The sequence below is a fragment of the Didymella exigua genome (genome assembly GCF_010094145.1).
Source record: "Didymella exigua CBS 183.55 unplaced genomic scaffold M421scaffold_19, whole genome shotgun sequence".
NCBI lineage: Eukaryota > Fungi > Ascomycota > Dothideomycetes > Pleosporales > Didymellaceae > Didymella > Didymella exigua.
Genome location: NW_022984793.1, coordinates 381,210 through 403,412, shown reverse-complemented (window position 1 = coordinate 403,412; position 22,203 = coordinate 381,210). Strand labels below are relative to the sequence as shown.

Here is a 22,203-nt window from a genome sequence, read left to right as displayed (position 1 = left end):
GAAACAGAACGCCTTTACGAAGCTTAGCGAAATGTGGGGCGCCGTGTTTGAGGAACATTGCATGCACAGGTAAGCGCATCATCGCCTTCCCAATATCGACGGGCTAATGGCGCTACGGGGAAGCGCGCAAGCGAGAGAACATCAGATGGAGGTTCTCCTGAATACTTCGGGCCAACTTCGATAATTGGTAACGGTCAGCCATCCGTTTCTCGGTCCATCAAACCCCATGGCAAGATGAAGCGGATCAATCCGTGTGGCTCACAATTTACGCTCGGCCAAACACCGTCCTCCAACCCGAGCACTGCACTTCGCCATCCGTTTTTACTATTTTGGTGCTGGGACCCTGTTCATATTTACGTTCATTCTCGGCTTCCGAGCACCACGTTCATTACCACACTTGCACCTAGCCATGAAGCCACTATTTTATACTAGCATTCTATTGGCAGCAGCTTCGGCCTTTCCAACTGGTCTGAAAGGTCGACAGGCAAACGGCACCGCACCTGCAGTACCTACAACCACTGTCCGCATCCGTCTTAACCCAGCAAAAATACGCGACACTGGCGATACCGATTACACCACATGGACCGTAGCCGAAGGCGCAACCTCGAGACTTACAACCAACGATACCGGTCTGTCGTTCACACTGTCCGCTGCAACTGGTAAACTTAGCGGGAATTGGAACAAGGCTGTGTATTCTAGGATCATCCCATCTCTGGGAGAGCGAGTTATTGGCGAAGGCATCTCGACGATAGCTGACAGTGGAGATAATGTAGGAGGGGTCGCCATCAACTTGAGCATCTCCGGGTTACCCACTGGCAAACATTCCATCCTGGCATGGCACAACGGGTGGGATGCGTTGACGTCCGCAGCTTCAATATCTGTGACTGTCAATGGCAAAGAAGCAGCCGCAAATGTCCAACAAACAATTCGCGTTGACAATATCTGGGAAGCTGCCTCGTCCTACATATCATTCACTGCCACCCAAGGGGAAGCAGTTGAGATAGTGTACACCCCTGACAAAGCCGGAGATGGTCGAGCCTTCTTGAACGGATTCGAGATCGACAGTCCTTCGCTCGAGAACCAGATCAGCTTTCCTGCCCCAGTGCACCGAGACGAAAGAATCGTCCCGATCGAAAACAGCACCGACGTCTCTGCATCCTGGAGAGCCGCCAAAGTTGATGGCGCTGCGTACAATGTCTATCTCGGTACCTCGCCCACGGTGCTCAAGAGCGTAGCAACAGGATTGAAAGAGCCAAGCACAGTATTGAACGACGTTAACGCTCAAGCGACCTACTACTGGCGCATTGATGTTGTATCTGGGAATGGAACATACGCTGGTCGGATCTTTACCTTTCGTGTTGCCCAGCTTGCGTTCCCTGATGCCGAAGGCTACGGTCGCTTTGCGCGTGGCGGAAGAGGCGGGAAGGTCCTCCATGTTACTACCCTGGAAGACAGCTCAGAGGAGGGGACACTTCGCCATGCCTTGACTGTCGCTACTGGGCCTCGCATCATTGTCTTTGACGTGGGAGGTGTCATTACAACGAAGTCCCGCATCTCGGTCAGCGGACAGTACGTCACCCTTGCTGGTCAGACGGCGCCTGGAAAGGGTGTGGTCATCCAAGGCTTCCCTCTTGGACTCACTGGTGCGACTGATACGATCATGCGTCACATTCGTGTACGTCCAGGTACAGTCAGCAACCAGACGATTGACGGAATGGGAATGCAAGGTTCTAACTTTGCCATATTCGACCGTTGCAGCATGGGCTGGACAATCGACGAGGCCTTCTCCTCTCGCTCGGCGAGCAACATCACCTTCCAGCGTAACATGATCAGCGAACCCCTCAATGTTGCAGGACACAAGAATTACCCTGCAGGTACTGCTCACGGCTTTGCAGCCTCCATCGGTGGCGAGGTTGGGTCGTTCCATCACAATCTCATCGCCCACGCCGAGGGACGCAGTTGGAGTATGGCCGGTGGTGTAGACAGCAACGCAGCTTTCTCTGGCAAGCTCGACATCCGCAACAACGTCGTGTACAACTTCGGCACTCGCGTGACAGATGGTGGCGCGCACCAAGGGCAATTTGTATCTAACCTGTACAAACAAGGACCAGCTTCCAAGCTGACGTATGCTCTCCGCGCCCAATACGAAGACGACATGCCAGGCTCGCAATCTTACTACTGTGCCGGTAACGCAATGCCAGGCATCTTCGACGCAAACAGTGAACAGTATGTTGCCGACGGTACAGGCAAGAAAGACAACATCGCGTGTTGGGCCGACGTTACGATTAGTAACGTTGCATACCAGAAATTCGTCGATAAGCCTTTCTTCGAGAGCTTCGTCGACACACAATCAGCTACTGAGGCGTACAAGCGCGTCCTCAGCGACAGCGGTGTATCGCAACCTGTCCAAGACGATCATGATAAGCGCATCGTCAACGAAACGTTGACTGGGACTGCTACGTATACCGGCAGCGTGGGCGGGAAGCAGGGCATTATCGATAACCCCAAGGATGTCGGTGGTCTTGAAAATTTCCCGACTGTAACGAGGAGCGCAAGCTGGGATGCAGATGGCGACGGCATTGCAGACTGGTGGGATGGCTCGACGGGCGGTGAGGGGTATGATGTCATTGAGGGATATCTCAATTTCATGGCTGAGCCGCATGCGTTTGTTGCTCCTGCTTCGTCGGTTCAGATCGATCTTGCAGTGCTGGCGAAGGGTTTCGTGAAGCCAACGTTCACTGTCGAAGGTGTGGCGTTGGGGTCTGTTGTCGTTGAGGGTGATATTGCGACGTACATCTCGAAAGGGGCAGGAATTGAACGTCTTACCTTGTCGGTTGATGACGCGGAGGGCAGTAAATGGTCGCGGTCATTTGGTGTAGCTGTCTTTCAAGGGGCGAATGATGTCGAGTAGGGACGGCCCGGCCTCACATTTCGACCTATGATCGATATCCATGTGCATGCACTCTCCTCCTATATATGTACTATATTTAGTCAGATACTCATCGTCGCCATTTCCAGCAACCAGAAAAGAACAATCAAATTCGGATAGCCACCCAACTCTAGCATTTCAACGACAACACAAGAGTAGCACAAGAGCGACTAAGAACACCTAACGACGGACACAATACTTTCCACCCGTCGGAGCTTTTGGGAGTTAACAACGCGATGATGAGATATCCTCAACACTGTGATTTTGTCGCTCGACAGGCGCCGGAGGAGGATCAAGGAAACGTATCGGCACTTGTCTCTCCCTATTGACCGTCAACTGAAAAACATCATGCCTCTGATAACCTCCCACAACATCATGATACTGTTTCCCCTCCACGCAATCCGCCAGATTCAAATCCGCATACAAAATCCCCTCCTCCTTTTGCAAAAAATCGGCCTCCCTCTTTTCTCCTGTCTCACTATCAACAGTAAATCCCGGTATCGGCGCACCCGTGGGATCCAGATACATCGTCACTCCGCGCTGACTTGTCCTGAGCACATGCGTGATATGTTCCGCGTTCTCAGTTCCCGCGACGATGATTTGGATGGCAGACTCATCCAGATGCCCACTACACAGCACACCAAACGCCTTGGCCTCGAAGCAGTGCGCAGCAGCTCTAATGCGATTAGCAGCTACATTGTCATAGTTCGCGCCCGGGTCCGGGGTAGATCCTGCATTGGAGACGCGCGTCGGCCAGGCTGCTGGCCATGTCGAGATGTGCAGCGCCTCTGCTTGCGCGATCAGACTGTATCGCGCCAGGGGGTTGGTGTTCTCGCCACAAATCAGGGCTCCGATGTTGCCAAATGGCGTTGAGATGGCGCTGAGACCATGGCCATCGCCGGGTGCCCAGGTCAGCTTCTCAAAGAAGGTGGGCATAAGTTTGCGGTGCAGATTGAGGACTCGGCCGTCGGGGCCGATCATGATGTTAGAGTTAAATAGTGTGCCTGAGCTGAAGCGGGTTTTCTCCGAGATGCCGATGCTGAGGTAGGTTTTTGTTTCTTGGGCGGCGGCTTGGAGGGCTTGAATCTCGTCACCGTCCGCGTAGATGGATTGTGAGGCCATTCGCTTGAAGAGATCGTGGTTGTGCGTTGGTGCTCGTAAAGCGCTCCATACTGGGAATGCTGGGATGTATGTTTCGGGGAATATTACGAGGTTTGCTTTGTTCTTTGATGCGTTCTTGATGAATGAAATGGCTTTCTGTGTGGTGGCTTTGGCGGATAAGAAGACAGGCGCTGCGTGGCAGGCGGCTACACGAATTGGCCCTGCCATCATCTGGTTGACTTTGAGGTAAGATATACAGAGCAAGCTGGGACGCGAGTTGAATTGAGACACAACACCCTCGCCTGGAGGCTGAATGCGGGGTCCGCCACAGCCGGGACCATCTCCGTAATATCCGTCATCTCCACACTTGATGCAGAATCTCCCTCACGTCAGTGATTAAAGTCAACATTGGTGTTGAAGTAGTGTTCACAGTATGATCGTAAGTGCACATCCGATGCATGCTTGGTTTGGTTGATAAGAAAAGAACGCTGATGAATGAAGGGGAAACGCGTCTCCAATGTGGCCCCACTTGATACGTCTCTAATTAATTAGCGCGGAACCCTTCACGTTCTCTTTGGGGCTTCCAGAATTCATCAAGGACTCATTAAGATATTTCACGTGATGGCAAGATCATACTAAAAAAGAACGAAGGCTATCCTATGCGCTCACAAAGGCACCAGCATCCCCATGGCAGCACCACCGTCGGCTTCGATGTATGACCCGGAATGGAGCGTAAATCTGTCAACTCGCAAGCTAAAGGCTTTCACACGCCATCGTTCTTCATCAACGTGCGCTTCACAGGTGTCTGTTCAGAAAGTTTAGAGAGGCGGTGTCCTTCAACACTACCATCGAGCGATCGTACGAACTCGGATCCGCAAGAGACGCAGCAGGGAACAGTATGGCGAGCATTGTCGCGAACTGATCAAATCGTGGGACGGAATAATAAATTCTGGAAGCGTTGATGGCAAGTATGAGAAGACGCTGAGGCCTGTTTGGACCATGGGTGCTTTGGCTATCACGGTAGAGATGGGCTTTAAACGATCTTCAGCTGGAAAAGAGATTTAATGGCTGCATGGCAATAAGCAAGCATTCAGAAATTGGCTGAGGAAGAGGGCAAGGACATACGACAGCTTATGGGAGAACTGCGGACTCGTGACAACTTTGCAGGCATCCTCCACTGTGAGAGAGGAAAATACAAGAAACGGAAGCCTTTCCGATTGGATGTGACGAAGGAATAAGGGCCTTTGTGTGATTTCGCATCTGGACTTTGCTGAACTTTCACACAGATGATGTCATGGCACATGTGATATCGCGATTCACACTTCAATTTCACCTGACAAGCCACCCTACAAGGGCGCCACAGAGCTCGACAAATTCTAGAGCTCAAATTTCACCAATCGAGGTCTAAGTCACTGTTCTTAGCATGAGATGCGGAGCACAAGCGCGGGCGAGCTTCATCATGATGTCAGGACTGAAGCTAGCAGAGAGGAGCGTGTACCTGCACATCAGTGCTACAAAATAACAATACTTGGCCTCAGGGAATCGTCAATCATTTTCTTCTCCAACACTACCAGTGTACACACACACCATCACAATGCCTCGTCAAGTCGCTCCTCCCACATCTGATGGGTAGCAGGTAACATTGTCCAAGCCTTTCTCTGGCAAGTTTGTGCTTTGAGGTTGTAATCCTAGCGGCTGACAGGAGAAGGCACACTCACACAGCAGGTCGAAGTCATCGGCGGCCACAACGGCTCTGCCTCGATCCACCGCACCAACAAGTCCAACAACGGCGCCTCAGACGAGAATGGGGGCGATGTTCCCGCGTGAGCCCTCCGAATGATCTGTTTGAATACTACAGCTCACTGATATACTCAGTGACGACGTGAAAAAAACTTCTGAATCTTGTTGGTGCTCTTCGCAGTTTCCCTTCTAGTACATCCAAGGACATCTATGGTACGGGTATCAAGGTCGATTTCAACACAATGGAGATTCAGTGGAGCGACGGCGATGACGACAGTGTTGATGTCAACGAGATTGCTGGTAAACAGAAGGACGAGTTCAAGAGCATAGCGGACAGCATTGAGGCGCTGGCCAGGACATTCGCTAAGACGGACTCTGCAGTGTGAATCTTTCTACAACAACATTGTCGCAGTACCTAACGTATTCCACAGGCGAGCGCTGCACACGGACGAGCGCCGCACCCCACCAAACTTACGCACCTTATTTAACGTCTAACTTAACAACGTTATAATAATGTATAACGTACCCCACGGACGAGTCGGTCACTGGACGAGTTGGTCACTTTTGCCAAGCCCACACCCAACTACCCTTCCTACACTAATGTCTCCTTAACATCACCATTTAGACGCGTCAAAGGAAGCTTAGATACAGCTTGCGCTCCAGGCTCTTAAACAAGACGCGACCCTCTCCTAGCAACGCGCTGCAGCTATCTACAGGGTCCCTTATAGGCTGGCGGAATGGGTATACTCCAACGTCCTTCGTGGGTACCCCCCAAAACCTTATCAATAATACATGGATTCTAGCGAACTAGGGCTGAAAAGAAAGAGAAAAACTACCTCTATATTTTTATAGTAGAAGGTTTTGTTATAACTATTAAACTGCATAAGCTAGAGGCTAGAAAATATTAAAAAAGGGGGGGTACCTAGCAAGCATACCTATTAATAGGTATACTTTGCTAGGTAGTGTTAATAACTTAGCTAATACTAGGCAGAATTAGCTAATTCTTTTTTTATTAGAAGGCGCAATACTAGGCGCTTCTATTAAATAATAGATTATGTAAGCGTATCTCTGCTAGTTAAGAAGCTATAAGCCAAAACGTAAAAAAGCATACCCTACCCATCCGCCAGCCTAGTCCCTTAAAGCACAATAAGCTACTAACACACTAGGCGACCTTCACAAGCAGATTTTATAGCCAACTTGCAGAAGCTAGATAATAATAAGGAGAAGGTAATTATTAAACATATATTCTTAAGCTAGACGCGCAAGGATTTTCCCCTTAGCTCTTAGATGTGGCTACTGTAGCCAATTCTTTGCGCGCTAAGCGTAATCTAGGCCCTATTAGCACAACCTAGCCTAGTATGTTTGTTAAGCAACACCTAGAGCTTAAAGTGAAGTTTAATTGTAAGTATAACTATAAGAGAGCCCTCTGTGAGGATCCTAAGGTTCTGCAGGGCTAGTTTAGCCTAGTAGCTAATATTAAAGCTAAGTATAACGTACCTCACGGGCGAGTGGCCGACCCGGGCGAGTGTCCGGATTTTGCCAAGACCACACCAAACTTCATACAACCCACGATGTCTCAACGCAAAAAGGCTTAAAGCGTCTTAAAGGAACTAGATATACAGCTTGCAATCTAGGCTCTTAAACAAGATGCAACTCTTACTATTCTACGCGCTGTAATAATCTATAAGGTGTTAGAAAGAACGCTAAGATAATAACATGCTAGAACGCTCTTAAGACGCAATTATAAGGTCAACTTAATAAAGCTAACAAGCACTAAAGAGGAGGTAATTATGCAGCATGTTCTGAAGCTAGACGAGCGAGGATACCCACCCTAGCTTACTAATGTAGAGGATATAGCCAACTCTCTACTTACTAAGCCCCACCAGCCTCCTGTTAGCAAGAACTAGGCTAGCACATTTGTCAAGCGTTGCCTAGAGCTTACAGTCAAGTTTAATCAAAAGTACAACTACAAGAGAGCCCTCTGCAAGGATCCTAAGGTAATCTAGGGCTAGTTCTGCCTAGTAGAGAATACTAAAGCTAAGTATAGTATCCTAGATAAAGACACCTATAATTTTAACAAGTCTAGGTTTATAATAGGTGTTATATTAATAGGAGCTATTGTTACAGGCTTAGAGCGTTGTAGAAGACTAAAGACAGTATAGTAGGGCAACTAAGAGTAGACTAGTATTATCTAGGGTATTAATGTGTTAGGATAGAGTATCCTACCCTTTATTATCTTCTAAGGCAAGCACTACCTCTCTACCTAGTATAAGGAGCTGTCTTTACCTTATAACTAGGTTATTACTATCTCTAAGAATAGCTAGACTAATAACAAGCTTAGTATTAAGTAGCTGAAGCACTTTAATAAGCACACAAAGGAGCGCACTGTTAGCAGCTATTAGCTGCTTATTCTAGACAGCTATAAGAGCCATAATTTAGTTAAGTTCTACTAGTACTGTAAAGAACACAAGATTGTTACCTTGTGTATGCCTACACACTTATTGCACCTGTTGCAGCTGCTTAACGTAGGTTGTTTTGCCCTAATAAAGAAGGCTAATAGTCGCTAAGCTAAGCTGCTAATGCGCAACAAGATTACTTGCATTACAAAACTTAAGTTTTTACTGTGCTTTAAAGGAGCTTTTAATGCCTTTATTACTAGGAGCAATATCTAGGGAGGATTTAGAGGTGCTAGCTTGGTCCCCTTTAATCTAGAGGCTGTAATATTAAAGCTTAAAGTGCGCCTATGTACTCTACTACTACCTACTATAGATAAGAGTATGTAGCACTCTTAAACCCTACAGAACACCCTAGAATTTAGGTTGTAATTAAAGCTTATTAAGGAGAGGATTTAACAACATAGCAATAGCTCTCTAACTTTAATAGTTAATGCTCTTAATTAGCTTACTAAGGGCGCAGAGATAATGGCACATTCACTAGTTTTAGTGCGCAACTAGGTCGCAGAGCTTCAGGCTGCTAATGAGGCCGCCACACGCCATAAATCACACAAGAGGAAGCGGATCTAGAGGGAGGGAACTCTTACTGTTAGTAAAGGAGTGCGCTTAACTACCCTAAAGGAGTTTAAAGCCTGTAATAATAGGAAGAAGGCAAGTAAGAAGAGGCGCGTTAAACTAGGCACTCAGTCTTTACAACGCTGTAGCACAGGGCATAACGCGTGAACGTGTATAAAAGATGCGCAAGATACTGTAGATTAGTGCTGTATACTGTAAGTTACAGTAACTTGCAGTAACTTGCTGTAATATGCAAGAGAAGTTGAAGTATGGTGTGGTCTTGGCAAAATCCGGTCACTCGCCCGGGCCGGCCACTCGCCCGTGAGGTAGGCTGGCGGATGGGTAGGGTATGCTTTTTTACGTTTTGGCTTATAGCTTCTTAACTAGCAGAGATACGCTTACATAATCTATTATTTAATAGAAGCGCCTAGTATTGCGCCTTCTAATAAAAAAAGAATTAGCTAATTCTGCCTAGTATTAGCTAAGTTATTAACACTACCTAGCAAAGTATACCTATTAATAGGTATGCTTGCTAGGTACCCCCCCTTTTTTAATATTTTCTAGCCTCTAGCTTGTGCAGTTTAATAGTTATAACAAAACCTTCTACTACAAAATTGTAGAGGTGGTTTTTCTCTTTCTTTTTAGTCCTAGTTTGCTAGAATCCATGTATTATTGATAAGGTTTTGGGGGGTACCCACGAAGGACGTTGGAGTATACCCATTCCGCCAGCCTACCGTGAGGTACGTTAGCATCTAGGATAAAGACACATACAACTTTAACAAGACTAGCTTTATAATAGGCTAGATCTCCCTAGGAGCAGTTGTTACAGCTTCAGAATAACAAGGTTAACCAAAGGCTATCCAGCTAGGCAACTAGGAGTAGGCTATAGCTATAGTAAGCATTAATGCTAAAGGATAGGCTATTCTAGCCTTCCTTATCTTTAAGGCCTACCACCACCTCTCTGCCTAGTATAAAGAAGAGGATCTCCCTAAGATTAGGTTATTAGAGTCTCTAATAATAGCTAGACTACTAATAAGCTTAGTATAACGTACCCCACGGGCGAGTCGGACACACGGGCGAGTCGGACACTTTTGCCAAGACCCTACTAAACCTCACCCTATTATGGCCCAAAACACCACACTCTAGCGCTGTAAGGTGCAGTACACCTTAGAATATTATTTAGAGACTACTTCTGTATCATTCTTGCACGTTCGCGCGTTGTGCCTAGTCTAATTGCACCATCCACAGTGTTGTTAGGAGGGCTTACCTACTTTAGTGCGCACCTGCTTCTTTAACTTCTTTCTATTACTACATGCCCTAAACTCCTTTAGAGCTGCTATCTACTGCCCTTCCTTAACTATAAGGGTCCCTTCCTTCTAGATTTGCTTTCTTTTGCGCGATCTACATTCTGTGGCAGCTGCTAGAGCTGCGTGAAGCTTAGCGTTCTCCTGTTGCGCCAAAACTAGCTTGTGCAATAGAATCGCTCCCCCCTTTGCGTAGTGCTCAAGCGCGCTCAGCACAGAATTGGATGAGCTACCCTGCTGCTTCTTATACTTCTCTTAAATTAGAGTTAATTATAACTAAAGTTCTAGGGTATTGCTAGGGGTTTGTAACTGCTAGGGCTTATTATTATTAGGGAGTTATAGTGATAGAGTGCGCAGCTTTACATTAAGCCCTATTATAACCTATTCTAGGTTAAAGGGGACTAGTCTAGTGCCTTAGAACCCTCCTTAGATATTGCTTAAGATTAATATAGCATTATAGGCTGCTTTAAAGCATAGCAGGAACTTAAGCTTTATAATATAGTTAATCTAGTTATATATAAGGTCTTTAGCTTAACACCTATACACCTTCTTTAGAGGGGTAAAACAGCCTACATTAAGTAGCTGCAGGAGATGCAATAAGTGTAGAGGCATATATATAGTAATAATCTTATTATCCTTAACGTGCTTCACAAGCGAGCGGCGCACCCAAGCGAGCGGCGCACTTTCTCCAGCGCAGCGCACGCACCGCGACGTAGTGCAACACTATCACAAATTCCTATAATATATGTAACAGGATAATATTATTCATAAGCATTGCTATTATCTATATCCTCTATTTCTACCTTGCAGGTGCGGGAGTTATGCCCAATCTTGCTGCAACAGCCACAGCGCCTCTCTGCGCGCACCCTCTTTGCAGGCGTCTTGCTGTCCTTACAACTACTACCCTCCTTTTTAGTAATTAAGTTAGATACCTTACTAACTATTAGGGTCTCCTCTGCGCGTATGTACTGCCTCTTACGTGTCTTGTACTTTGTAAGCGTGTTAATAGTGTCTTAAAGGTAGCCTATTTCCTCCTGCACTAACACTATATTATAAGCTATCTACTAAGCGCCTTTACTTAGCTGCTTAACCTGCTTATCTAATAAACTTGCTAGAGACCCCTAATAGTTTTGTATGCGATTTCAAATCAGCGTGGATTGCGCCTCTATCTCGCGGGCGTTGCGCGGTATTTGCGCCTCCTAGGCAACAGTGCCTGGTGTAGGTGGCGTTGGCGTGCGCAGCTGTACATCAAGCTTCAATAACACAACCTTAGGGTCATGCAGGACTAGTCTAGCGCCTTAAAACCCTGCGCGAATATTCTCTAGTGTAAACATCTTCTTAAAAGCTACTTTAAAGGCTAGGAGGAAGGTTTCTTTGTTAATATAGTGGATGCAGCTGCGTGCTAAGAGCGAGATCCTGTTGCTGTAGTGGCGCTTTAACAGCAAGTAGGGGACAACGTTAAGAGGCTACAGGATGTGTGATAAGTGTGGTGGCATGCAGAGAGTGATAATCTTGTTCTCCTTGCAGTAGTCCTGGAATTCTATTAAGCAGTGGCTCTCATGACCGTTGATAATGAGCAGCCTATACGCCCCAGCAGAGGACGCCTTTGTATGGACGTTAAAATGCTTAAGCCACGCCAGCGCGACGTTGTTATTAGTCTAGCTAGTAGGAGAGACTATAACAACCTAGTTGTAAGGTAGACTAGTAAACTAGGAGGAGATAAGGACCTTACCTGTAAAGATAAGGAAGGGTAGGATTATATGCCCTGTTGTAGTAATACCTTATACTAGGGTAACCTACTTATAATTACTAGGTTATAGTTTCTTCTATTTCCTAGGTTTCTCTAAGCCTGTAATAACAAGCTAAGAGGATATCTTGCCTATTATAAAGCTAGACTTATTAAAGTTCTAGGTGTTCTTATCTATAATACTATACTTTGCCTTTGTTAATTGAACTAGGCTGAACTATGGCTAGATAATCGCTAGGTCCTTGCAGGCAGCTCGCTGGTGATCATACGGACGGCTCCATCGCGTTTGCAGCTCTAGTGTACGCTTAATGAAGTTATTAACCTAGTTCTTGCCTATAGGCTTCCTACCACGCTCTCTTAGCAGTCTATTAGCCATATCTTATACGTGCACCTTTAAGGGCAGTATTCTACATAAACTCTCTTTAAGTATACGCTGTATAATTGCCTCCTCTTCTAGCTTTGTAAGGTGTTTTAATTTTAGCTTACAATTATATTAAGAGCGTGTTCTATTATATTATTATTGTATTATAGTTTAAGGGACCTTATAGACTTTCTTAGCAAGCTGTATACTCTTAATCTGCTCTTTTTAAAGATCTAAGATAGCAAGCTGTACGTCAGCTTTAGTATAGAGTCTCTGGGTTTGGTGTTGTTGAGGCATTACGTGTTGTCGCTGCGCAAGCGTTTTGGTGGGGAGAGTGCGCCGCTCGCTTGGGTGCGCCGCTCGCTTGTGAAGCACGTTATAGTATTTTTAGAAATCTAGTAAATTATAGCTCTTATAACTATTAATAACTAGTAGATAGTAGCTACTAATAGTACGCTCCTTTATATACATGTTAAAGTGCTTTAACTAGTTAAGACTAAGTTTGTTAGTAGTCTAGCTATTCTTAGAGACCCTAATAACCTAATTATAGGGTAGATTATCCCCTTTGTACTAGTTTAAGAGGTAGTTATAGCCCTAGAAGATAATAAAGGGCAGAATAGCCTACCCTTTAGCATTAATGCCCTTAATAACTATTGTCCACTCCTAATTGCCTAGCTAGACCTGCTTTAGCTATCCTTGTCTCTCTAAAGCTGTGACAACTGCTCTAGTAGATATCTAGCCTATTATGAAGCCTGTCTTATTAAAGTTGTACATGTTGTTGCCCTGGATGCCATACTTAGCTTTAATATTAGCTACTAGGCTAAACTAGCCCTAGATTATCTTAGGATCCTCGCAGAGGGCTCTCTTGTAGTCATACTTGCGATTAAACTTCACTTTAAGCTCTGGTTGGCGCCCAGACTGCGCTTAGCGCGCAAAGAATTGGCCATATCAGCCACAGATGCTAGCCAAGGGGAAAATCCTCGCGCGTCTAGCTCAAGTATATAATTAACAATCACCTGCTTCTTAGTATTGGTTAGGCTCTGTGATTTGGGCATAGAATCAACCTGTGAAGGTCGTCCAGTGCGTTGGTCGCTTAGTGTCTGTAGGGGAGCTCTATAGATAGCTGCAGCGCGCTGTAGAGAGAGAGTCGCGTCTTGTTTTATAGCTTGAAGCGCAAGCTGTATCTAAGCTTCCTTTAACGCGTCTGACTGGCGTTTGTGGAGAGGCATTGGTGTAGTAAGGGTGTTTTGGTAGGGTCTTGGCAAAAGTGTCCGACTCGCCTGTGTGTCCGACTCGCCCGTGGGGTACGTTAGACTAGATAAACTACTTTAATAGGCATACAAAGGAGCGTACTATTAGCACCTACTATTTACTTATTATTAACAGTTATAAGAGCTACAACTCTCTTAAATTCTAGCAATACTGCAAGGATATTAAGATTATTACTCGCTATTTGCCTCCTTACTTGTTACACCTTACACAGCCCCTTAATATACGTTGTTTTACTACTTTAAAGGAGGCATATAGGCGCTAAGCTAAAATACTTATGCGCAATTAGATTAAAGTACCCCACAGGCGAGTCGGACACACGGGCGAGTCGGACACTTTTGCCAAGACCCTACTAAACCTCACCCTATTATGGCCCAAAACACCACACTCTGGCGCTGCAAGGTGCAGTATGTAAAGAAAGTAGGGGAAGGACTAGACTACTTTCTTCCTGGTCTAGAAAGACCTAGACAAATCTAGACTAGCTTTGTCTAAATAGGAAGCGTATAGCCTAATAGAGGCAAGGTAAGATTATGTAATATAATAGACAAGTTATTATATTAGATACTAGGTAAAGATTCCTAGGCTAGGTACAGAGCGAACAGAGGGGGGAGAGCTAGAGGTATTTATGCTTCCTCTCCTCTGTCTGTATTTCTAAGCAGAACATTCTAGACTCCTCTAGGTGGGTCTACTTTATCTATGCTTAGTATTGCTGCATATGCAAGCAAGATTACGTAGGTGCATACATAATTGTATACGTCAGCATCTTACAGAGTAGGCTACTCTATTTGTAAGCAGAGGGTCTAGAACATTTCTAGTTACTAAAAATAGATAATAGCATATCTTAAGAACGAGAGGAGATACAGGCTTCGTAAGCACACCATTCTAATCCTCTCTTTTAGGAGATTATAATGACAATGCTTAGGTAAGCATAGCGCTATACCTAAGAAGGAAATACGCTAGAGAAAGATTATAAGAACAAAGTCTTATAACTTTACACAGTACAGCTTAGAATATTATTTAGAGACTACTTCTGCATTATTCTTACATATTCGCGCGTTGTGCATAGTCTAATTACAATGTCTATAGCGTTGTTAGGAGGGCTTACCTACTTTAGCGCGCACCTGCTTCTCTAACTTCTTTGTATTACTATATACCCTAAACTCCTTTAGAGCTACTATCTACTGCCCTTCCTTAACTATAAGGGTCCCTTCCTTCTAGATTTGCTTTCTTTTGCGTGATTTACGTTCTGTAGCAGCTGCTAGAGCTGCGTGAAGCTTAGCGATCTCCTGTTGCGCTAAAACTATCTTGTGTAATAGAATTGCTCCCCCCTTTGCGTAGTGCTCAAGCGCGCTTAGCATAGAATTAGGTGAGCTACCCTGCTACGTCTTATACTTCTCTTAAATTAGAGTTAATTGTAACTAAAGTTCTAGGATATTACTAGGGGTTTACAACTGCTAGGGCTTATTATTATTAGGGAGTTATAGTAATAGAGTGTGTAGCTTTATATTACGCCCTATTATAACCTATTCTAGGTTAAAGGGGACTAGTCTAGAGCCTTAGAGCCCTCCTTAGATATTGCTTAAGGTGAATATAGCATTATATGCTACTTTAAAGTATAGCAGGAACTAAAGCTTTATAATAAAGTTAATCTAGTTATATATAAGGTCTTTAGCTTAGCGCCTATACACCTTCTTAGGAGGGGCAGAACAGCCTCTATTAAGTGGCTATAGGAGATGCAATAAGTGCAGAGGCATATATATAGTAATAATCTTGTTATCCTTATAGTATTCCTAGAAATCTAGTAAATTATAGCTCTTATAACTATTAATAAATAGTAGATAGTAGCTACTAATAGTATGCACCTTTGTCTTTGTGTTAAAGTGCTTTAACTAGTTAAGACTAAGTTTATTAACGTAGATTATCACCAAGCCAGCAATATCACTAAACAAGCCATTTTCTCTTAGCACAACTAACACAAGTTACTACAACTACAACTACTTACTATTAAATAGTGACCTAGCATACTACGTGCTTATATTAGATTTAGAAGATATTTCTACACCCTCCTAGCATATTTCTGTGTTGTGTCTAGTCTTGCTGCAGTTCCTACAGCGCTAAATAGTTGACTAAGCTCCTAGTTAACCACCTCTACCCTAAGTCTTCTTAGATAGCTAAGCTGCTACACACGCCTCAGCAGCTACCCGCGATGCTGCTGGGCCATACTCAAGTGTGCCACTATGCTGAATCTACTTTCTATTACGCAATTTTCTCTTAGTTATTACTGCTAATTGCTCTTCAAGCTCTTACATGCAGGCCTTAATAAGGACGTTTTTATGCAGTATCTCTTTAGCCCCTTTTATAAGCTTTAAGAACCCCTCTTACGCTGCACTTAGTAATTAGTAGAATAAGTTGCTTATAAGCTTAGATTAAGACCTAAACTTATGTATATTGCTTAGTGTCTTAGATTGCTACAGTGTTTAAGGTAGAGGTACTGCTAGTAGGGTATGTAGCTGCACTTTAAGGTAATCTAAGACTAACGTGTTTCCCATGCGAGCGGGCACCCCAAGCAAGTCGGCAGCTCTTCCCCACCAACACGCCTGCGCGGCGACAACGCGTAATGTCTTAACAACGCAACGTCTAAAAGTCCTATAACAAAGGAAATGTATTCCTTGCTATCTCTAATATAAAATTAAAGCAAATACAGAGCAAGAAACGCGCTGCAGAGATCTATAATGTCCCTTGAACGACTATCTAAGCGCGACGCGCTGGACAACGCGCCTGAAGCAATTGCGAGCTGAACTTAAAGCGCCTTACAAAGCTAGAAGAGGAGGTGGTTCTACACAATATACTTGACGCGTCTCTACGCGGACTACCACCAACAAAGGCTCTTGTGCGAGATATGGCTGATAGACTGCTAAGAGAGCGGGATAGGAAGCCTGTTGGCAAGCACTGGGTAGACAACTTCATTAAGCGTACACCTGAGCTTAAGAAGCGCTGGAGCCGGCCGTATGATCGCCAGCGTGCTGCCTGCGAGGACCCAGCGCTAATCCGGCCCTGGTTCGAGCTTGTTCAATTAATAAAGGCGAAGTATGGCATCCTTAATAAGGATACCTAGAACTTTGATAAGACTGGCTTCCTAATAGGCAAGATCACGTCTTAGCTCGTAGTAACAGGCTTAGATAAGCCTAGGAAAGCGAAGAAGCTACAGCCTGGCAATTGCAAGTAGACTACCCTGGTACAAGCCGTCAGCGCGACAGGGAAGCGCATCCCACCCTTCATCATCTTTGCTAGCAAGGTGCTCATCTCCACCTAGTTTAAGCTAGGTATACCACGCGACTAGATCATCCAAGTAAGCCCAAACGGCTGGACAAACAACGAGCTAGCGCTTGCCTGGCTTAAACACTTCGATACGCATGCGAAGCCCGTAGGAGCGTGGAGACTGCTGATTATCGACGGCCACGAGAGCCACTGCTCAGCTGATTTCCAAGAATACTGCAAGGAGAATAAGATAATTGCCCTCTGCATGCCCCCTCACTTATCGCATCTACTGCAGCCTCTTGACGTCGCCTGCTTCTCGCTGTTGAAGCGCAGCTACAGCGACAGCATCTCAGCCTTGGCGCGCAACCACATCCACTATATCAGCAAGGAAACCTTCCTACCAGCCTTTAAAGCTGCATACAAGCAGATATTTACAAAGGAGAACGCTTAGGCAGGTTTTAGAGGTGCTGGGCTAGTTCCACTAAACCTAGAGGCAGTGTTGTTGAAGCTTGATGTGAGGTTGCGCACGCCGACTCCACCACAGCGCGACGACGCCGCGTGGGAAGCGAAGACACCACGCAACGCTAAAGAGGTAGAGGCTTAAACTACGCTTATTCAACAGAGGATGCAAAGACGCTCAGGTTCTACTGCAAGCTCCCTTGACGAGCAGGTACGACAGCTGAGTAAAGGCGCTCAGCAGATTGCGCATAATATGGTGTTGCTACAGGAGGAACAGGCGCGCATGCGAAGCGCAATTGAAGAGCTTACAAAGCGCAAGGGCTGTAAAAGGCGGTATGTACAGGTAGAGGAGACCTTAATAGTTAGTAAGGTATCTAACTTAATTACTAAAAGAGAGGGTGGCAGTTGTAATAATAGCAAAACGCCTGCGAAGAGGGTGCGCGCAGAGAGGCACTGTGGTCATTGTGGCAAGACTAGGCATAACTCCCGCACCTGCAAGGTAGAGATAAAGGATGCAGATAATAGCGAAGAATCTAAAGTATAATCTACTGTCGCGTATAAAAGAAAATATTGTTGTAGCGTTGCGTAGTGTCGCCGCGCAGGCGTATTGGTGGGGAAGAGCTGCCGACTCGCTTGGGGTGCCCGCTCGCATGGGAAACACGTTACCTATATATTAGTAGGAATAAGCCCTAATACCTTAAAGGCCTTTTAGTAGTTAAACTTTATAAATATATTAAGGAAAATGTCCCTAAAGGCTAGTAGGAAGCCTTCCTTATTAATATAGATGATATATTAGTGTGCTAAGTCTTAAATATATTATGAGTACTTATACTTTAATAGTAAGAAATAGACTATGTTAAGTAGCTAGAGGATGTATAATAAGTAAGGTAGTATATAGAGAGTAAGGATTTAGTTCTCTAGGTAATACTCCTTAAACTCCTAGTTAAGATAGCTCTTATAGCTGTCTAAGATAAGCAACCTGTACACTCCTACCTAACGCGTCTTTATATGCGTGTTAAAGTGCTTTAACTACTTAATACTTAGTATATTATTTATCTAACTATTCTTAGAGACTAAGAGCTTCTAATTGTAGGGTATATCTGTCTCCTAGGCTGGAGGAATGGGTATACTCCAACGTCCTTTGTGGGTACCCCCCAAAACCTTATCAATAATACATGGATTCAAGCAAACTAGGATTAAAAAGAAAGAGAAAAACCACCTCTACATTTTTGTAGTAGAAGGTTTTGTTATAACTATTAACCTGCACAAGCTAGAGGCTAGAAAATGTTAAAAAAGGGGGGGTACCTAGCGAGCATACCTATTAATAGGTATACTTTGCTAGGTAGTGTTAATAACTTAGCTAATACTAGGCAGAATTAGCTAATTCTTTTTTTATTAGAAGGCGCAATACTAGGCGCTTCTATCAACTAATAGATGATGTAAGCGTATCTCTGCTAGTTAAGAAGCTATAAGCTAAAACGTAAAAAAGCATACCCTACCCATCCGCCAGCCTACTGTCTCCTTATACTAGGCAGAGATGTGGACGCGTCCTTTGTAGATGATGAAAGGCGGGGTTGCATACCTAGCGGCGCAGATGCTCTGGATAACGGTAACCTACTCGCGATCACCTGGCTGAACAAGCTCTGGCCAAGCACGTCTCTCTAAGCCTGTTACAACCTTTAAAGACAAAGCAACACCTATCTAGAACCTAGTTTTATTAAAGTTGTGCATGTTGTTGTTATAAACGCTATACTTAACTTAAGTATCCTCTACTAGCTTAAACTACGCGCTAATTATCTTAGGATCTTCCTGTAGTATCCTCTGTCTATCCTTAGCTTAATTAAAGGCTATTTTAAGCTTGTCTGATTGTGTTATAAGCCTGCTAGCCTATATTTTGCTAATATGCTCTTCACTACGCACACTAAGTATCTTATTAGCTATATCTGCCACCTTACATAGCTAGGGCGCAAATCCTTGCAAATTAAGGTTAAGTATATACTAGACAATTATCTACTCCTCTAGTATAGTAAGTTTCTAGCAATTAGCTTGTACGTCTAGTTAAAACGTGATATTGCAAAGGTAATTAGAGACCTACTAATAAGGTATATTTAACGCTCTAGCAGCGCTATAGATACTGCGAAATTTGCTAGTGTAGAAGGCCTAGATAGCAAGGATAAATCTACCTTCTCTAGTAGTATTCTAAAGTTGTTGTTATTAAGGCATGTTGTGTTAGGGTAAAAGGTGGTCATGCTAAGAGAAAGTGGCCAGTTTGGTGATATGGCTGGCTCGGTGATAATCTACGTTATAATAAATTAAAAGAGCAAGAGGCACTGCAGAAAATTAGCTATGTACAGAGTAAGTACACCTGCACAGGAGGGCACAACCAACAGTAGTTCCTTAGCATAGAGATTATACAAGACTAAGTAAGCAAGAAAATCTACCTATCTTAGGCAGAGTACTTAGACAAAATTAGTTGCCTTACTAAGAAAACAACTATACAACATAACACTCTAATAGCAATAACTAAACTACAGCTAAGGAGCAGACTAGCAGCGCTAGCAGAAATCAACAAGTATCAGCGCAAAATTGGATCACTGCTGTTCGCTGCGGTCACCACGCGACCTGACATTGCGTTCGCCACATCAAGGCTTGCCTAGTTCCTCACCAATCTAGTCATTAGCAACCAAGATGCTGCGGATCAGGTCCTTTTATTTCTACTTAACACTATACAGCGATCACTGCAGCTTAGAGGAGGCATTAGCCTCTAGGTAGCAAGTAAGGCGTCCTTTGCTAACAACACGATAGACAGAAAGAGCTCCTAAGGCTACGCAATTAAACTCTTTAGCAGCCTTATTGCATAGAAGGTAAATAAGCAGGACACAGTAATAATATTAATAACTAAGGCTAAGCTTCTTCCTCTTTCCTAGGTTATAAAAGAAGCACTCTTTATCTTAAGACTCTTGCGCAAACTACACATTAATATAGGCGCACACACTATTACAATACAATGCAATAATAAGTAAATAATTCAACTAGTTACTAAGGAAGTGTTGCAACTGTAAAACGTACTCCACAAGCGAGCTGGCCACTTTTGCCAAGACTACGCCGAACTTCACTCTCCCTGTAATGCCTCAACACAAGAACATAAAAAAGCCTTTAAATAAAACAGATATACAGCTTGCCCTTTAGGATATCTAGCAAGACGCGACACTAAGTGTGTAACACGCTGCAGTAATATACTAGGTCTCTTGAAGCACCCTAGGCACGCGCCTTACTAGAACCTCTTCACAACGTGATTGCAAGCCTAATATAATAAGGATAACTAGTACTAAGAAGGAGGTGATTGTCTAGCATGTATTAAAGCTAGACAAGCAAGGATACCCACCCTAACTTGCTAATGTAGAGGATGTGGCTAATTCTCTGCTTGCTGATCGCCACTAGCCCTACATTGGCAAGAACTAGGCTACTAACTTTGTAAAACGTCAGCTAGAGCTTAAAGTTAAATTTAATTATAAGTATAACTATAAGAGAGCTCTGTGTAAGGATACTAAGGTAATTAGGGACTAACGTACTCTATCACCAAGCTGGTCATATCACGAAACCAGTCACTTAAAATCCCACCAAAAAACACAGAAACTATACCCCTACATCTTAATAACTACTTAATAGAATCTTCTAAAAACTTTAGAATAGAGCTGCATCTATACTAATAAAACTATTTAAAAGTCTTAGACTAATAGCTAGTATAGATGTTGAGATAGCCTGCAGCTACCCCTGTATTTTAGTATCTTCTAAACAACATCTGCAATATAGGGCTAAGCACTCTAAGACTTTTAAACAGTCTTATTAGTATAGATGCAGCTCTATTCTGAAGTTTTTAGAAGATTCTATTAAGTAGTTATTGAGATGCAGGGGTATGGTTTCTGTGTTTTTTGGTGGGATTTTAAGTGACCGGTTTGGTGATATGACCGGCTCGGTGATAGAGTACGTTAGTTCTAACTAGTAGAGAATACTAAAGCTAAGTATAGTATAGAAGATAAAGACACATATAACTTTAAGAAGTCTAGCTTTATAATAGGCGTTATATTAACAGGAGCTGTTGTTACAGGCTCTAAGCGTTAAGGGAGACTAAAGGCAGTGCAGCAGGGCAACTAAGAGTACACTAGTATTATCTAAGGCATCTGCGCAAAGGGCTAGTCTATCCTACCCTTTATTATCTTCTCTAGTAAGCACCACCTCTCTGCCTAGTATAAGGAGCCTAGTATATCTAATAACTAGGTTCTTAATGTCTCTAATAATAGTTAGACTAATAATAAGCTTAAAGTTAAGTAGTTAAAGCACTTTAATAAGCACACAAAGGCGCGCACTGTTAGCAGCTATTAGCTGCTTATTCTAGATAGCTACAAGAGCCACAACTTAGTTGAAATTCACCAGTACTGCAAGGAACACAAGATTATTACCCTGTGTATGCCTCTACACTTGTCGCACCTACTGCAGCCACTTGACATAGGCTGTTTTGCCCTGTCAAAGAAGGCCTATAGCTGCCAAGCTAAGCGGCTGATGCGCAGCAAGATTACTTACATCACTAAACCTAAGTTCTTGCTGTACTTTAAAGCTGCTTTTAATGCTTTAATTACTAAGAGTAACATCTAGGGAGGATTTAGAGGCGCTAGCATAGTCCTATTTAACCTAGAGGCTGTGATATTAAAGCTTAAAGTACAGCTACACATACTAACACTACCTATTATAGACAACAGCACGTAGGAGTCTAAGACACTAAGCAACACCCTAGAATTTAGGTCTTAATTAAAGCTAATTTAAGAGAGGATCTAGAGACACGCTAATAGCTTACTAATATTAATAGTTAATGCCCTTAATTAGCTTACTAAAGGCGCAGAGCTAATAGCATATTTACTAGTTTTAGTGTGCAACTATGTTGTTAATCTTTAGGTAGCTAATAAGGCTGCTACACGCTGTTATTTACACAGAAGAAAGCAATTATAGCAAGATAGGGTATTAACCTTTGC

General features: G+C 44.0%; 5 protein-coding genes across 5 annotated transcripts in view; 4 read left to right on the top strand and 1 right to left on the bottom strand.

The window, feature by feature from the left end:
• Window positions 1-409: 409 nt before the first annotated feature.
• Window positions 410-2,053, top strand: M421DRAFT_66363 (polysaccharide lyase family 1 protein; the record flags this gene model as incomplete). The annotated part of the gene is made up of 1 exon (XM_033596318.1): window positions 410-2,053. A coding segment is annotated over one exon (1,644 nt), but the record flags the coding sequence as incomplete, so codon positions are not given.
• A 141-nt stretch (window positions 2,054-2,194) lies between these two features.
• M421DRAFT_66266 (polysaccharide lyase family 1 protein) lies at window positions 2,195-2,911 on the top strand (the record flags this gene model as incomplete). The annotated part of the gene is made up of 1 exon (XM_033596306.1): window positions 2,195-2,911. One exon carries the CDS (start codon window positions 2,195-2,197, stop codon window positions 2,909-2,911), a length of 717 nt encoding a protein of 238 aa, XP_033447258.1.
• Window positions 2,871-4,484, bottom strand: M421DRAFT_422245 (nitrilase). Its single transcript, XM_033593101.1, has one exon. The coding sequence runs from the start codon at window positions 4,256-4,258 to the stop codon at window positions 3,155-3,157; it is 1,104 nt and encodes a 367-aa protein (XP_033447257.1). The 5' UTR covers window positions 4,259-4,484; the 3' UTR covers window positions 2,871-3,154.
• Window positions 4,485-5,624: 1,140 nt separating this feature from the next.
• Window positions 5,625-6,189, top strand: M421DRAFT_394891 (uncharacterized protein; the record flags this gene model as incomplete). The annotated part of the gene is made up of 4 exons (XM_033590076.1): window positions 5,625-5,636; window positions 5,667-5,691; window positions 5,739-5,853; window positions 5,952-6,189. The coding sequence occupies 4 exons, from the start codon at window positions 5,625-5,627 to the stop codon at window positions 6,154-6,156; spliced, it is 357 nt and encodes a 118-aa protein (XP_033447256.1). The 3' UTR covers window positions 6,157-6,189.
• A 14,986-nt stretch (window positions 6,190-21,175) lies between these two features.
• Window positions 21,176-22,203, top strand: part of M421DRAFT_66379 (uncharacterized protein) — a gene marked incomplete at both ends in the record, with an annotated part of 4,893 nt that continues 3,865 nt past the window's right edge. Inside the window, one exon of the mRNA XM_033596320.1 lies at window positions 21,176-21,293. Coding sequence (XP_033447255.1) covers window positions 21,176-21,293 — 118 coding nt within the window. The remainder of the gene's footprint in view (window positions 21,294-22,203) is intronic.